This window comes from Rhinoderma darwinii, chromosome 6 (genome assembly GCF_050947455.1).
Source record: "Rhinoderma darwinii isolate aRhiDar2 chromosome 6, aRhiDar2.hap1, whole genome shotgun sequence".
NCBI classification, from domain to species: Eukaryota; Metazoa; Chordata; class Amphibia; order Anura; family Rhinodermatidae; genus Rhinoderma; species Rhinoderma darwinii.
The window spans coordinates 84,472,430-84,488,891 of NC_134692.1; the positions used below are offsets into that span (position 1 = coordinate 84,472,430).

The window sequence follows — 16,462 nt, forward strand, 5'->3', positions numbered from 1 at the left end:
TATATAGAGTACAGAGCAGGGCAAATGGGCAAAATACCTCTCATCCTATACCACTCAATTTAAAATCAGCATTTAGTCCGTATGGACGTAGTGTGTTTAATCTATAGATCCACTCTAACTCGCGTTTTTTCAAAACAGATACTCTATCCCCACATCATCTAGGTCTGGAAATATGATCTATTTTTCTGAAACGTAAATCTTTTTCCGTATGATTCGCTTCCACAAAATGTTTGGATACCGGTAAATCCATCCTTTTATTACGTATCGTGAACCTATGGTTATTTATACGTGTTTTGCAATCTAGAGTGGTCTCTCCTATGTATAAAAGATTGCAAGGACATTGTATCATATAAATGACCCATTCCGATGTACAGGTAATAAATTGTTTGATTCTAAACTCCGTTCTAGTTATGGGATGAGTAAAGGTTTCTCCTTTAATCATGTACTTGCAATTTACGCAATTAAGGCAGGGAAAGCACCCCAATTTCTGCTTCCCCAAAAAAGTTTGCGTTCGTTTTTTAGTTGCGCCGACATCTGCTTTGACTAATTTATCCTTCAAATCCTTCGATCTCTTGAATGACAAAAGTGGAGGTGACAATTCCGGAACATATCTTAAGTTACTATTAAGTATCGGCCAATCTTTGTTTATTATTTTTGCTACATCTCTGCTAATTTCATTGTATGTAGTTATAAAAGGTATCCTTTTGTTAGTATTCTTTTTATTTGCTTAGACATTTGTATGGAAAGGAGCTCCTCTCTATTGGACTTTGAGACTCTGTTCCTATGTTGTTGGACCAATTTCCTAGGATAACCCCGTTTGATGAACTTCTCACCCATTTCGTCCAATCTCTTACTACTTATCTCCTCTGCATCAACTATTCGTCTCACCCTTAGTAATTTGCTGTATGGAAGTGCCCTTACTAAGCCCCTTGGGTGACTGCTCTCATATCTCAAGAGATTATTCCGATCAGTTGTTTTTGTATGAATATCTGACGATAGTTTCAAATCTGTTTTAGTGATTGTGGTATCCAAAAATTGTATTGAAGTGTTGGACTGTACCAAAGTGAATTGTACATCTTTATCTATATTATTCATAAATTTATGAAACAAGTCAAGTTCCCCAGCCATATGAAGAAGATGTCATCTATGTATCTCCACCACCTCAGGACCTGTCTGAAGTGGTGGGATACATAAACCGACTCTCTTTCCAAAGTCGCCATAAAAATATTGGCATAGGTTGGTGCCACATTGGCCCCCATTGCCGTACCCCTCAATTGGATATAAAATTGATCCTGAAACAGAAAATAATTGTGTCTCAGAATGATATCCAATAGAGAGAGTAGAAACTCTATGCACGCAGGTGTGTGTTCACTGTTCAGCAAGGCTTTACATATCGATGAAATCCCTCTGTCATGATCGATCGACGTATATAGACTCACTACATCAAACGAACATAGCAGAGCCGTAACAGGGATATTGATGTCAATTTCTGTTTCAGGATCAATTTTATATCCAATTGAGGGGTGCGGCAATGGGGGCCAATATGTCTGATGGGCCCTGTATCTAAGCCTATCACATGGTAGGCTTAGATACATGGCCCATGTGTGAGCCCTGTATCTAAGCCTATCATAGAGTAGAAGATTATTGTCTGCTGGGGCCCTGTATATAAGCCTACAATGTAGTAGGCTTAGATACAGGGCCCACCAGACAGTATCATACCTGTCCATGTATCTAAACCTACTATGTTGTAAGCTTAGATACAGGGCCCATGTGGGATACTGTCTGTTGGGCCCTGTTTCTAAGGGCTTATTCAGACGAACGTGAAATACGTCCGTGCAACGCGCATGATTTTCACGCGCGTCGCACGGACCTATATTAGTCTATGGGGCCGTGCAGACAGTGTCGTGAGTTTTACGCAGCGTGAGTACGCTGCGTAAAACTCACGACATGTCCGTTCTTTGTGCGGATTTCGCGCATCACGCACCCATTGAAGTCAATGAGTGCGTGAAAATCACGCGCACCACACGGAAGCACTTCTGTGGGACGCGCGTTATTTGCGCAACAGCTGTAAAACTATGAATGTAAACAGAAAAGCACCACATGCTTTTCTGTTTACAAACATCCAAACGGAGTGTCATAACGATGGCGGCTGTGCGAAAATCACACAACCGCGTATCATACGGGGCTGACACACGGAGCTGTTAAAAAAAACTTTTGCGCGGGCAAAACGCAGTGTTTTTTGCGCACGCAAAACGCACATGCTTGTGTGAATCCGGCCTTAGCCTACCACCTGTTAGGCTTAGTTACAGGGCCCCAGCAGACAGTTATCTTATACAGTATATGATTACTGTCTGCTGGGGTACTGTATCTAAGCCTGCCTTGTGGTAAGCTTAGATACATGGTCCAACAGACAGTATCCCACATGGGCCCTGTATCTAAGCCCATGTGTGATGCTGTCTGTTTAACCCTGTATCTAAGCCTACCACAAGACAGGCTTAGATACAGGACCCCTGCAGGCAGTAATGATGTTACACTTACCCAGCTCTTCGGTGCAGCGGATGTCCTGACAGCATCCAGCGGTGAAGACACGTCAGGACTTCTGTTTCGCTCAGTAAGGAGGCTAAGTATGGCGTTATTACTTTTGTAGCAGGGGCCCGTGTATTTTAGGACATAGGCCCCAGTTTACTATAGTAAATTTCTGTAGACGTGTTGTGGTTGCGTTGCGGCCGGTCACACTCGCGACCGCTGCCCGGTCGCAATTGTGATAGTTGCAACCTCTGTACCGGCAGTCACCCGAGGATCTGGGGCACTGGGCCAAAGTTCCGGGGCTTGGATCCCAGCGGCCTGTTTTCAGCGTTTTTTTTTACCTTAAACGCCAAAAAAAAATGGCTGAAAAAATAGAAGCATATGCCCATTGATTTCAATGGTAAAAACAGTGTTTCGTTCTAACGAGGTGTTTTTTTATGTGGCCGTTTAAAAATACAGTGCGTAAAAAAAAACGCCCCGCAAAAAAATGCCTCAAAAAACATTTGTGGTTTCAAAAACGACTGAAAATCAGAGGCGGTTTTCCCTTGAAAACAGGTCCGTATTTTACAGCCATTTTTGTTTCTGCGTCTGAACATACTCCAAGGCCCTGTTCACACAGAGTTTTTTTGACGCAGAAACCGCGTGGTAAAAGGTGCCAAAAAACGTCCGAAAATGTCTCTCATTGATATCAATGGAAGGCAGAGGCGGTTTTTTCCCGCGAGCGGTAAAAAACGCTTGCGGGAAAAAGAAGCGACGTCCTATCTTCAGGCGTTTACGACTCTGACCTGGGAGGCAGAGAAAGCGTATTTGGAGGTGTTTTTGCACGTGGCGCTCAATGGGCGTGAGCGGAAAACGCTACGAAAATCGTGGCAAACGGCGTGCAGGCAGATCAAAATCTGCCTGCAAAAAACTCAGTGTGAACTCAGCCTAAGAGCGATCTCTGCCAAGCTTTCAAGGTTGTCTGCATCGGGATTGTAAGATGTGACCCTTGGGAGGGGCCTGCCTATATAAAGAGTTGACTATGGCCTTATAAGACCCCAATATGGTCTCTTCTAGATCTATAGATTGGTTAATGTGTCTGGTGGTGGGTCACACAAACATATACTAATTAACTAGCCAGGAAATATAGATATAGGTTTGGCAGGGCCCGGTCACCTTGCAATGGAACTGATTTTTAGCTGCAGAAATGTTTGCATTAAAATCGGCTGCGTGTATTAAAATTGGAAATAGTTTAACTTTTATGAATAGGTTTTGAGTGATTGACTTTGTAAAAAAAAAAACAACAAAACGTACATTTATTGTTAATTTTAATCTCATTTTTACCAATAGGTCATACAAGAGAGGAAAGTTTGGATGAAAGGATCAGACATTGCAATGAGAGATTGCTGTTGGAGAGACTTGACAGGGAGCACGCAAAGCATCTTCGGTGAGCATGTAAAGCAGATAGCAGAAATATGTGTTTTTGTTTTTTTGTCGTTCTTTGTATACCACTTTTATGCTGCTGTCCTAATATTTAATATAGGGATGTTCTGGTGTTCGCGATTTAAGTGGTAACTGTATTTTCAGAATTATAAATGTAAAATATGCACCTAAATGCTACAAACCCATTAACACCATAATTTTCCCTTTTATTTTCCTCATTTTTGATGCAAATTCTGGTCCTGAAGATGCCAGAAGGGATGTGATAGGTGTAAAACGATGTTTGCTAGCAAGTTTTCTACAAGCACTGTGTGCCCTTACTTCCCATAGTGCATTGCGTTTACACCTAGGCTCCTTCCTTTTGGCAGGATCCCAGCTGAGTGATATCAGGAGAGCACAGTGCCTGTCATAGCAGAAGCTGGAATTTGGCACTGTACATTCTATGTATTCATGTATTCTACTTGTCTGAAGCACGCTCGCAGTGAGGATACTACTTGCACACAATTATAATCCGTCTTCAACATCCATAAAGTTGAAGATGGCTTGTCCATATCGATGAGCAGTGGATGACAAGGATTCCTTCAGATGCAACTGAATCAAATTAAACATAAAAAAAATTACAAATATTCATGTTCAAGCAGGAACTGTTCAATGGGCAAGAAAAAAAGTTAAAATGGCAATTAGTCTATAAGTACTAAAGTAGCACACATTTGTAAAAATTATTTGATATCATTGACTTTTTTTTTCTGTCCTAAAATACACTAAAAGGAATGCCAGTAATTTCTCCCTTAGGGTATGTTCACACGGCCTATTTACGGACGTAATTCGGGCGTTTTACGCCTGGAATTACATCCGAAAATACGGCTTGAAAGCGCTGACAAACATCTGCCCATTGAAAGCAATGGGCTGACGTTTGTCTGTTCACACGAGGCGTATATTTACGCGTCGCTGTCAAAAGACGGCGCGTAAATAGACGCCCGCGCCAAAGAAGTGTCCTGTCACTTCTTCAGACGTAAATGGAGCCAATTTCCATGGACTCCATGGTAAACCAGCTCCAGTTACGTCCGTAATGGACGCGGCGTTTAAGTGCCTGCACATGCCATTACGGCTGAAATGACGGGGCTGTTTTCTCCTGAAAACAGCCCCGGAATTTTGGCCGTTACGGACGCTGCCGTGTGAACATACTTCCTTTTATCCGATTTTGTCTCACGTTGCAAACAAAAGGAAAACATTTTATATATATATAGATATATATAGATATATATATATATATATATATATATATATATATATACACACACATGTATATATGTATTGTCACAGGACCAGGGGAAAAGTAGTGGACGGAGTATACATCTCACCCAGGTTCCTGTCCTATACATTATAAAACAGCCAGGGAATTGAACTAGAAGGAAAATGTGTTTTCCTTGCTAAAGGGTTTTCTGGAAAACCTGTGTAAAAGGGCCTGGTTGTTGGAATAGGGAGAGTTGGGAGGGTTCCTATTCCACCAGCCCCTTCAGGTATTGCATTGTGGCTAATTACCTGCACAGCTGAGGTGTGCTTTAAAACAGAGGCAGAGTTCACAGTCTCTCTCCGTTTGGGAGTTGGAGCTCTAGGCTCAGCTCTTTGTAGTTAGGAACTGCAGGTTAGTTAGTGGCCAGACGGCCTAGGATTAACTTTATGTATTTATTTGTTTTCTGCTACGGCTTTTCTACCTAATAAAACTGGCTGAGGCCAGTAGTACCACACGGTGACTGGACTGTAGTCTGTTCTTACTGTGCAAAAAGTGCCTGTCTACCCCAGGATCTTAATGCTTTTTACTTATCCCTGTGATTCTAAGATATAGCATTTTCATGACACATTGTACTTTATGTTAATAGTAAATTTTGGCCGATACATTCTTTGTTTATTTGTGAGAAGCTCCAAAATGTATAAACATTTTTGAAAAAAATCGTTTTTCTAAATTTTAATTTCTCTGCTTGTAAGACAGACAATTATAATATACAAAATAGTTAATAATTTACATTTCCCATATGTCTACTTTATATTGGCATCATTTTTTTTAAATGAACTAATTCTGATCCTAGCCGTAACAAGCAGTGTTTGCTGTAATATACAGTTGACAATGCTGGGGATGAACCTTCTTTAATAATTTATGTAGGATTTATTGATGTATTTTAGCCACAAGGAAGCACCCAAATATGTAAATGAGTCAACCTTTAGGCTGTGATCACACATGCACAATTGTGATGCAGTTTTTGATGTGTTTTTTTTTTAACCTAAATTCAGGAAATTCAGGAACTCGCTAAGCTACAATGTTTCCGTAACTCCCATAGTAGTGAATAGCAGTTACAGAAGCATCGTAGCATACTACGCTGTTTCCGTAACTACTATTCAGTTCTATGGGAGTCACGGAAACAGCGTAGTATGCTACGATGCTTCTGTAACTGCCATTCACTACTATGGGAGTTACGGAAACATCGTAGCTTAGCGAGTTCCGCTATTTCCGTAACCCATCCATGTATTACAATGTATTGTACCAGCAATCTAATGATTGCTGGTTCAAGTGCCCTAGGGGAACTAATAAAATGTGTAAAAAAAAAAGTTACATACATTTTCAGGAGTGGAAAAAAATATTAAAAGTTCAAAAAAAAACTTTTCCCATTTTTCCCCAAGCACAATGTAACAATGTAAAAAATAAAAAAAATAAAAAATTGTTATCTCTGTGTCCGTAAAAAAACGATTACAATATAGCATTATTTGACTTTACTGTGAACGGTGTAAAAACAAAAAATTTAAACCCCAGAATCTTTGTTTTTTGGTCGCCATAGTGCTAAAAAGAATTAAATAAAAAGTGATAAAAACTCGTATGTACCAAAAAATGGTGCTAATAAAAACTACAGCTCGTCCCGCAAAAAATAAGCGCTCACATTGAAATTTTGAAATTTTTTCCTATTTTATGTTGTCTAAAACCTGGGTGCGTCTTATAGTCAGGTGCGCCTTATAGTCCGAAAAATACGGTAGGTTATTAATTGGTCAGTTCATAACCCCTTCTGACACAGAAAAATAATTTGTTTTTCCTTAAAAAATGCATATCTTTGACCATCAGGCAAATATTTAATTGGCCCTATCCTCACCAATCTGCCAGAAGTATTGACTAAGGACTTTATAACTAGGGCCTGTAGCTAACAGCAGATAACATTCTCATCCGGGGTTGGAGGTAATTACCCCCACATCCTGACCAGGGATCCAAAGTTATGCAAAGGGATACCTGTTGTGTGTCTGCCATGCGGAACTGGGGAAAGATGTGGCAATGGCCTAAGGCTCTATTCACACAATAGAGTTCCAGTGTCAACCGATAAAAACTGCGTTTTGGTCCGTTTTTCCCGGCCGTTTTGCATCTTTTTCCGTTCCGGGTCGTGTTTCCGTTTTTAACGGACGATTTTTTTCCTGTCCGTTTAAAAACGAATGAACTTAATTTGTCATTTTTTGTAGATAATGCCACACACTTCCCTCTGTAGATAATGCCACACACTTCCCTCTGTAATGATGGGGGTAGGGAAACAGACAAGTGAGCCCTAATCTACCCGCCACTCAGTCCCTGCCTGCTTGCAACGACCCGCCCTAGGAGACGGGGTACAACTGGGCGACGGTCCCTACGCTCAGTAAGTGCACGACAGACAAACAGACAAGGGTACACAAAGCTAAGGGAAATGGGGCAGTTGCCCACGGCAACACCGTGAGCAACAAGAGTGGTGAACGAGCAGAGTCAAACTATGAGTGTACGAGGTACCAAACGCTGAGCAGGAGAGTAGTGAACAAGCCGAGTCAAACCAGGAGTGTACGAGGTACCAAACGCAGAGCAGGAGAGTAGTCAGTAAGCCAGGGTCAGTATGAAGCAGGGTCAAATAGTTCAGAAGCTGCAGCAGGGCCAGGAAACCAAACGAGAAGAATCACAAGCAAGGAGGAACAGGAAAGGCAGGTATAAATAGACAGAGGGCGGGAGCTAGCTCCGTCTGGCCAGGCTGTGATAGTCTCTCCCACTCCTAAGCCTGCCATCCTGAGTGGTGGAAGATGGAGTCAGTCTCACAGACATAGAAGCAGGTGCAGACTGATTACCTATGGGCGTATACACAGAAGCTGTGCCTGGCAGATCCTTTACACCCTCTTTAGATAATTCCACACACTGCCCTCTGTAGATATTGCCACACAACCCCCTCCAAAATAGGGCATGTTCCATTTTTTGATGGCCTGGTTTACCGGGATGGATTTTATCATTAATTACATGTGATTTATAAACGTAGAATGTTTAGACGGCCACCTAGAGGCTTTGAGCTATTGTGCGTCAAGAAAGGAAGCTCCCAATTCTCCCTCCCATTTCGCTATATGATTCGCTTTTCTATGGTAACCAATATTAAGGATTAGGTAATAGCCGCATGTGTGGCCCTTTTTATGACCATGCCAGTTAAACATTAATTTATAGCACTGGGACTACTTGGTGCCAGTGGAAATTTTATCTTCTGCGGTAGATTGAGAGAAAAGGCTAGCTGAAATATCATATATATGTATAAGATTCTCAAGTGACTGAAAAGTGTCTGCTGCAAAAAAGATCATCTTAAAGCCAGCTTCAAGCCAAGGTTTAATTGAAATATGAGGTATAAAGATTTCAATGATTTGATTTGGAATTTGATTCAGAGGAATGTGAAGCCAGTTTTGTTTACAAATGTATGTCTTCCAAACCTTCAAGGAATCAGACATTGACCGCAGAGGCATGGGTGGTAATTTTGCACCGAGATACTCTGCTGCAACGAAATGTTTAACCAAAAATTTAGGAAACACTGCATTTTCCAATTGCGACCATAAGTTCAAGGGCGGAGAATTCCAACAATTGGTTCATAACAGCTGCCACATTGTATGCTACTAAGTTTGGGAGCCCAAATCCTCCATTCTTAATTCTACGGAATAAAAGATGTTTGGATACTCTTTCTCTCATTTTATTCCATATGAATTTATGGAATACATTTTGAATTTGCAATATCAAGGATGGGGGTTGAGGTATGGTATTGTCCTACAGAGATAAAGATATTTAGGCAAAAGTTACATTTTAACCAAATTTATTCTGGCCATCCAGGACAATTGGAAAAAGGACAACATGAGTTCCATATAATTAGTATTAATAACTTGGCATGGATGAGGAGTTAACTTAATACCCAAATAAGGAAGGCCATTGTCAGCCCATGTAAAGTTGAAACTGGAAAGGAGCGATTTAAAAATTTAGTAATATGAATGGGCATCATCAGGGATTTAGATATATTTAATTTGTAATATGAAATCTCTGAGTATTTTGCTATAACCTTCGTAATTTCTGTTAATCCCTTAGTGACCAGCCTATTTTAGGCCCTAATGACCAAGCTATATTTTTCGTTTTTCTACAGTCGCATTCAAAGAGCCATAACTATTTTATTTTTCCGTCAACTGTATTAGAACTTGTTTTTTGCAGGATTAGTTGTACTTTTTAATGGCACCATTTTGGGGTACATATTTTGTTGATTAACCCCTGAAATTCTGCCATTGTTCTAAGCGTTTTAAATTCACACCGTTCACGTTACCTTTATTCTATGGGTGGGTACGATTACGGCGATACCACATATGTAGAGGTTTTACTACTTTTGCACATTAAAATCTTTTGAACTAAAATTATTTATTTTTGCATCGTTGCTTTCCAAGAGCCGTAATTTTTTTTATTTTTCCATCAATGTAGTTATATGAGGGCTTGTTTTTTTGCGGGACGAGACATAGTTTTGATTGGTACTGTTTTGGGGTACATGGGACTTATTAATTAACTTTTTATGACTTTTTGGGGGGCAATGGAAAAAAAATAGCAGTTTCGCCATTGTTTTTTGCGTTTTTTGTTTTTTTACGGTGTTCACCTTGCGGTTTAAATTATATATTAACTATATTGTTTGGGTAATTACAGTCGTGGCGATACCATATATGTGTACTTTTATTTATTTTTTTTACACTTTTACTAAATAAAACCACTTTTTATGGAAAAAAAATTGATTTATGTATTTTTTTTACTGTCATTTTTATTTCACATTTATTATTTTTTTTGTCCCACTAGGGGACTTTACTATGTGATCTTTAGATCGCTGCTATAATGCTTTGGTATATTTAGTATACCAAAGCATTATTGCTTGTCAGTGTAAAACTGACAGGCAATCTATTATGACGTGGCGGAGGCACGTCCTAATAGGCATATCCCAGGGCAGGCCTGGGGGACTTTAGCAGGCCCACAGCTGCCATAGCACCCCATCGGAGGCCCGCGATTGCATTTGCGGACCGCCGATGGGTGAAAGAGGGACCTCCCTCCCTCTGCAAATGATTTAAATGCCATGGTTGCTATTGACAGCGGCATTTAACGGGTTAAACAGCCGCATTGGAGTAGGTGCCCGGCTGTCAACAGACAGCCGAGCACTGGCTCCAGCTTCATGGGACATCCGTGGAGGAGTTAGACTGGGCCCCCGTGAAAAGGCGACGGCCTAGCGTAAGGCCCCTTAGTGAACGCTGTGAAAAGGCGAATTGGTGGTCACTAAGGGGTTAAGGAAGAAGAAGGGTAGGTACAAATGAGAATCACATCATCTGCGTAGAGGCCTATTTAATGTTCTCTGTCTCCTATATTAATACCCAAAATGTTCTGGGATTCTTGTATCATTTCTGCAAATGTTTCCATGCATAAGTCAAAGATTAAAGGAGATAGTGGACATCCCTAATGAGTTCTTTTGCTAATTGAGTAAAATGTAGAAAGAAACCCTGAGGTGAATAGTATTGCGAAAGGGTTCGAATAGAGGAAAAGAATAGCATTCTTTATGAATGAATTAAAACCAAATTTATCTAGGACTGCTTCTATAAAGTGCTAATTAACCCTATCAAAGTGCTAGCGCTGGGTCTGCAGTCATATGTTATCTGAATTAAATCTAATAGTCTTCTAGTGACATCCCTGGCTTGGTGTCATTTCACAAAACCTACTTCATCTAAGGATACCAGAGAAGGCAAGAAATCCTTAACGCTAATAGTTTGGAAAAGATATTAAGGTCACTGTCCCGTGAGTGACTCTGTGCACAAAGGGCGCGATGATGTCACTACATCGCGCCTGTCTGCGACGAGCCGCTCACGGCAGAGTGAATGCTGGAGCGAGGCTCCAGCATTCAACCCAATTGAATCTGCGTCCTGCGGACGCAGGTTCAGTTCGAAGCGGGACCAGCGTGGTCCACAGCGGCAGTTAGTAGCGCTGCATAGTTTTTTAAGATTATGTTCGGCCCGAACCGCCCATATGATCCGCCATTGAGTATTCATTTGGCAGTCAGTCAGGACCTTGGGATTTATTTTGTTTTAAGCCATTAATTAACTTTTTGAGTTCAAGATCTGTAATAGTGTTATTGAGACTACTTAGTTGAGTGTCTGACAAGTTTGGGAGATTAATCCTAGATAAGAAAGCTCTGGCTGAATCTATTGATATGATCGGAAGAGAGGGGTCTGTTTTTAAATTATACAGCTGGCTATAATAATCATTGAAAGAGCCATATATTTTTGGACTGTCTGATATCAAATACAGGATTTTGGATTTAGCCACTTGCTGTTTTACTTTCCTTGTTATTCACCTTGTGTATAGAAATTTCAGATGATTTAGATTATTTTCGTAGTAGATTATATTTAAGGACTTTAGTTTGTCTCAAGTCTTTGAGTTTTTCTTTCAGAGTATTTGTAGGATTAGATTTCATCAGATCTTCATTAATATGAACTTCTGACAAAAGCGAATCAATTTCTTTGTTCTTTTCTCTTTGCCCTAGCTTCAAGTTGTATAAATAGATCACTTACATAAGCTTTGAGTACACCACAGTAATTCCGATGAAGAGGGCAAGTTAATATCAAACAATTATTTTAAAGCTGCACTAATAGAGATCTGAGTAGATGGGGATTTCAAAAGAATCGTATTCAATTTCCACGGAGCCCAGTAGAGCATATTATATTTATCTGATAGGGTCAAAGATATAGAGGCATGATCAGACCATGTGATGTTTCCTATATCTGAATCTTTCGAGTTAAGCAAGATCTCTCTATCTACCAAGAAAAGGTCTATTCTGGAGTATACCATGTGTGTTGAAGAAAAAAAAGTAAAATCTTTCTCGGAAGCATGCTGATATCGCCATACATCGTGTAAATTCTCTTCTGTTGATAAAGACTCTAAATCCGAGATAAATCTGTTCCCATATGATGAACGGTCTAACCTGGAATTCATTACCAAGTTGAAATCCCCACATATTAATAGCCCGCCTTAGCCTTAGAGATAACCTTAGCAATAAATGGGATTTGTCTGTTGTTTGGTGCATAGAGCAATACAATGGTGTAAAACACAGAATTCAACTTGCAAACTAAAATTACGAACCTTCCCTTGGGATCTGAATACATAGTAATTTTCTCATAAGTAACTGAGTTTTTTATTGCAATTGTGACACCTGCTCTTTTTACGTCTGTAGTAGCTGAGGTAATATGTGGGAATTTCAAATGTTTAAGGAGATGAACATCCGTATTACATAAATGGGATTCTTGGATACACAGCATGTCACATTTGGACTTAATAGCTTCCTTCCATAAGAAGGAATGCTTGGAAGGAGAATTCAAGCCATGGGCATTGATAGATATGAACTTAAGTCCCATCTCTGCTAGTGGGGATGTTGCAAAAAAAAAAATCCTAATATTCTCCGCTGAACCGAGGCATTTGACAAACACATACAATTTAAAAAAAACTCAAACATATTTGAACATAGTAACAAGCCTAAAAGGCAAATTAACAATTTCTTTCCCTCTTTCAGGGAAATAGGAGGAGACAAAAGTCAGTTGGACTTACCAACCCACAATTATGAGGGCTCAGAAAGTCGAACTAATGCAGAGTCGCAAATGAAGCTGAAGATCTGTCTTGGTCAACTTTGTGTAGAAAACAAATGTCAGTCTCCTGTTCTATGTCTGGTACGGCTGACTTTTTATGACCAAAGGGGAGTTATAATTTCCTGGCGAGATTCATTTCTGCGAGAAGGGATATTGGTTTGAGAAGGAAGAAGTCCCCAGTTGTGGAGTGAATTTCTAGCTGTATCTAGAGATATGCAGTCATGTTGATTGACATTTCTGGATAAAATAATCTTTACAGGAAAGCCCCACTTATAAACTATTCCTTTTTTTTCTTAATATTTTGGTCAATAGCAGGTATTCTCTAGGGCGCAGCATGGTTGCTGCTGATAGGTCCTTGTATAAGGCGATATCTTTGAATCTATCTGGCAATTCAGGTGAATTTTTTGAATCTCGGAGGAAATCATCTTAAAAGTGGTAGAATTGGATACGAGCTATAGTGTGCCTTGGCAGATGGGCTGCAATATGTAGAGGCTTGGGGATGCGATGAATCCTGTCAATTGTTAAATCCAGTGTGTTTTTCTGAGGCAACACCATAGCCATTAGATCCGTACGGTATTGTGGAAGTAGATCAGGAATAATCGATTCTTTTATACCCCGAATTCTCACGTTGTTTCTTCAGGACCTATCTTCTAGGTCTAGAACTTTGTTAGATAATCTCTGGACTTTTTCTTCCAAAGATGAATTGGCATCAATTAACAAATTATGCGATTTGGCAAAATCTTCCAATTTATATTTAATGTGATCTGTACGTGATGCTTTAGCAAGTATGTCTGACTCACCTATCATTTGTCTGATGTCAAATTGTAGAGAATCTCAATCTGACATCAAATAGTTAATTTGACTGCCAACTGGGAGTGTTCTCTGTCAGTTTTAAAAGATGCCCTTGCCAGCTCCCCAGTCTTTCAACGCCAGGATTTTACTCACAAGTTTGCAGACTGAAAACAGTGCCTAAGGCATCGGCGCAGTGCCCAGCCAGGTAAATACGGAAGGGGATGAACATCTTATAGTGTGTTTGAGCAGAAAGCTTCTACCGAGGGAATTGGCCTATGCCACTGTAGAGAAGGAACGTTTTGCAATTGTATGGGCCCTGCAGAAATTACAGGCATACCACTATGGGCGCAGCTTTACAGTAGTGACCAACCACAACCCCTTTAGTTGGTTACACAGGGTGGCAGGTGATAACGGGAAGCAAAAATGGCAAAGTGAGATGGCAATGCAGATGGGTTATCGCGCCAGGGGGAAGCTGCTGAGATCGGCTTCGGATATTGATGGCTATATCAATGATCCCATTCCATGTCTTAAGGGGGTAGGTGTTGTGTTATAGGTAAAATCATAAAAATTAGATTATTAATTGGTTAGTTCATAACCCCTTCTGACACAGAAAAAGCATCTGTTTTTCCTTAAAGAAGTACTCCCATGGAAATGTTTATTTCTTTGGCCATTTGTAATGGGCATCTTCTACATTCTAAATGATATTTATTTGCTCACCGATAGTCTATTATACAAAACACAAGCTCCATTCGGCTCCTCCATTCGGTCACGTGATCTGTAAACTGACTCGCCGATTCACACAGCGTCTTATGTGTGGCCCGGAAGCCAGTTTCTCTATGTAAGTCTATAAAACTCACATTCTGAGTCTCATAGACTTAGATGTTCAAGATGCCCATTAAATACGGGCAAAGAAATATAAAATGTCATGGGAATTCTTCTTTAAGAAATGCATATCTTTGACCATCAAAGGATGTCCAGTCTAAGGGAAATATTTAATTGGCCCTATCCTCACCAAGGTTCAGGTAGTATTGACTAAGTGTTTTATAACTAGGGCCTGTAGCTGACAGCAGATAACATTCTCATCCAGGGTTGGAGGTAAAACCCACACATCCTGACCAGGGTTTAAATGTTATGCAAAGGGATACCTGGTGTGTGTGTGTGCCATGCGGACCTGGGGAAACATGTGACAATGGCCTAACTTCAAAGGAAATATGATTCACCAAGGCAAACCCCATCATAATTGATATTTGGAGGGACCCACATAGGTAGTTATGATCAGGCAACAGAGCCCTCATATATATGTCAAATTCACAGCCACACACCCGGAGGAACTACCCGGCATTGGCTATTGACCAAAAACATGGACCTATTACCAATATGTTTGATATGCCCTGGTTGGTAAATGTATGCGCAGGTGAAGGCAGGTAATATTATTTGTGGGAGGTTCCTGCAAGAACACATGATCATTTTTGGGTTTCTCAATAGAAATTTAACTGGATAAGGTGAGGAATATTCATTATCATATGAACAGCCTCCTCTCAGTGACATCACCAGCCAGTGGACTGGAGGGAAAAAAATGGGTTTGAAATGGCAGAAAAAGAGAGGGTGAGTGTCAGTCGTTGGGGATCCATATCTTGGTTGGAGTGACTGCCCATATTTTCAGCTGTCCCCACAGTCAGGATATCACTGCTGTACATGAGTAAGCTTTTGTTCTGTTTCGTTTATCCCTTTTATTTTTATGAACTGTTTGTATATATTGTAACGGTATGTATATTTTTTCATCTTTTAATCTGACAACTATTTTTGTATTGCACTGCACTATTGTGTATTAAATTTGAAATATTAATAAGTCTCTTCCTTGTAGTCTTCCGAAGGTGAAGAATGTTACCTGTATTAATTTAGAGAATTTTATGTTCCGTTAATTGGGTTATTGCAACCAACTGGTATTGAGAAAATATAGTTACGTAGGCCCCTATTGCCTAGGTGTTGGTAGCACAGTGTTTTATGAAATATTGGGGTGTTAGAAACCTATGTGAGTAAATAAGCATAATTCTGCCATCTAGAGTAGGTGAGAGTGGATGTATGTGGTAAATTAATAGGTTCAGCAGTGTAAAGGTACTTTTACACCGGCCCATTTTCGCCGGTGCAACGAGCGCCTATCAACAAGACAGCTCATAGATCAGCGCTCGTTTGCTCCTTTCACAAGGAGCTAGTATGGGGACGAGCGATCATTACTCTGATCGCTCGTCCCCATACATTTGTATCATGTCGACAACATGTCTCCCTGTTCACACAGGGAGACGTGCTGCCAACAATGATAAGCGTTTTCACATTTAAAACGATTCGATCAGCAGATTAAGGAACATTTGCTCATTCATCTGCTGATTGATGCCCTGTTTATACAGGGCAATCATTGGAAACAGGCACTCTTTGAACGCTCATTTGCCCGATAGTTGGCCAGTGTAAAACGGCCTTAATTCACCCCTGTGACGTGACCTGAGCGCGCGATCTGATTCCAGATATTGTTTGCCACTATACACATATAGAATCTACTTAAAGGGAATGAGTCGCAAATTAAATTTTTTTTTTAAATGCCAGAGGTTGCCGACACTATGACCAGGGATACAGATCCGAGTGGGAGCTACAGTGGTGCGATCTGCAAGGGGGGTGCGATCTGCAAAAGGGTGTGCGATCTGCAAGGTGGGGTGCGATCTGCAAGGTGGGGTGCGATCTGCAATGGGGGTGACGCAATCTGCAAGGAGGGGTGACGCGATCTGCA

General features: G+C 40.5%; 1 protein-coding gene across 1 annotated transcript in view; it reads left to right on the plus strand.

Annotated features, from left to right (window-relative positions):
• TNRC18 (trinucleotide repeat containing 18) overlaps positions 1 to 16,462 on the plus strand; it is a 778,682-nt gene that overhangs the window by 253,386 nt on the left and 508,834 nt on the right. The window contains exon 5 of the mRNA XM_075831538.1: positions 3,856 to 3,952. Coding sequence (XP_075687653.1) covers positions 3,856 to 3,952 — 97 coding nt within the window. The remainder of the gene's footprint in view (positions 1 to 3,855; positions 3,953 to 16,462) is intronic.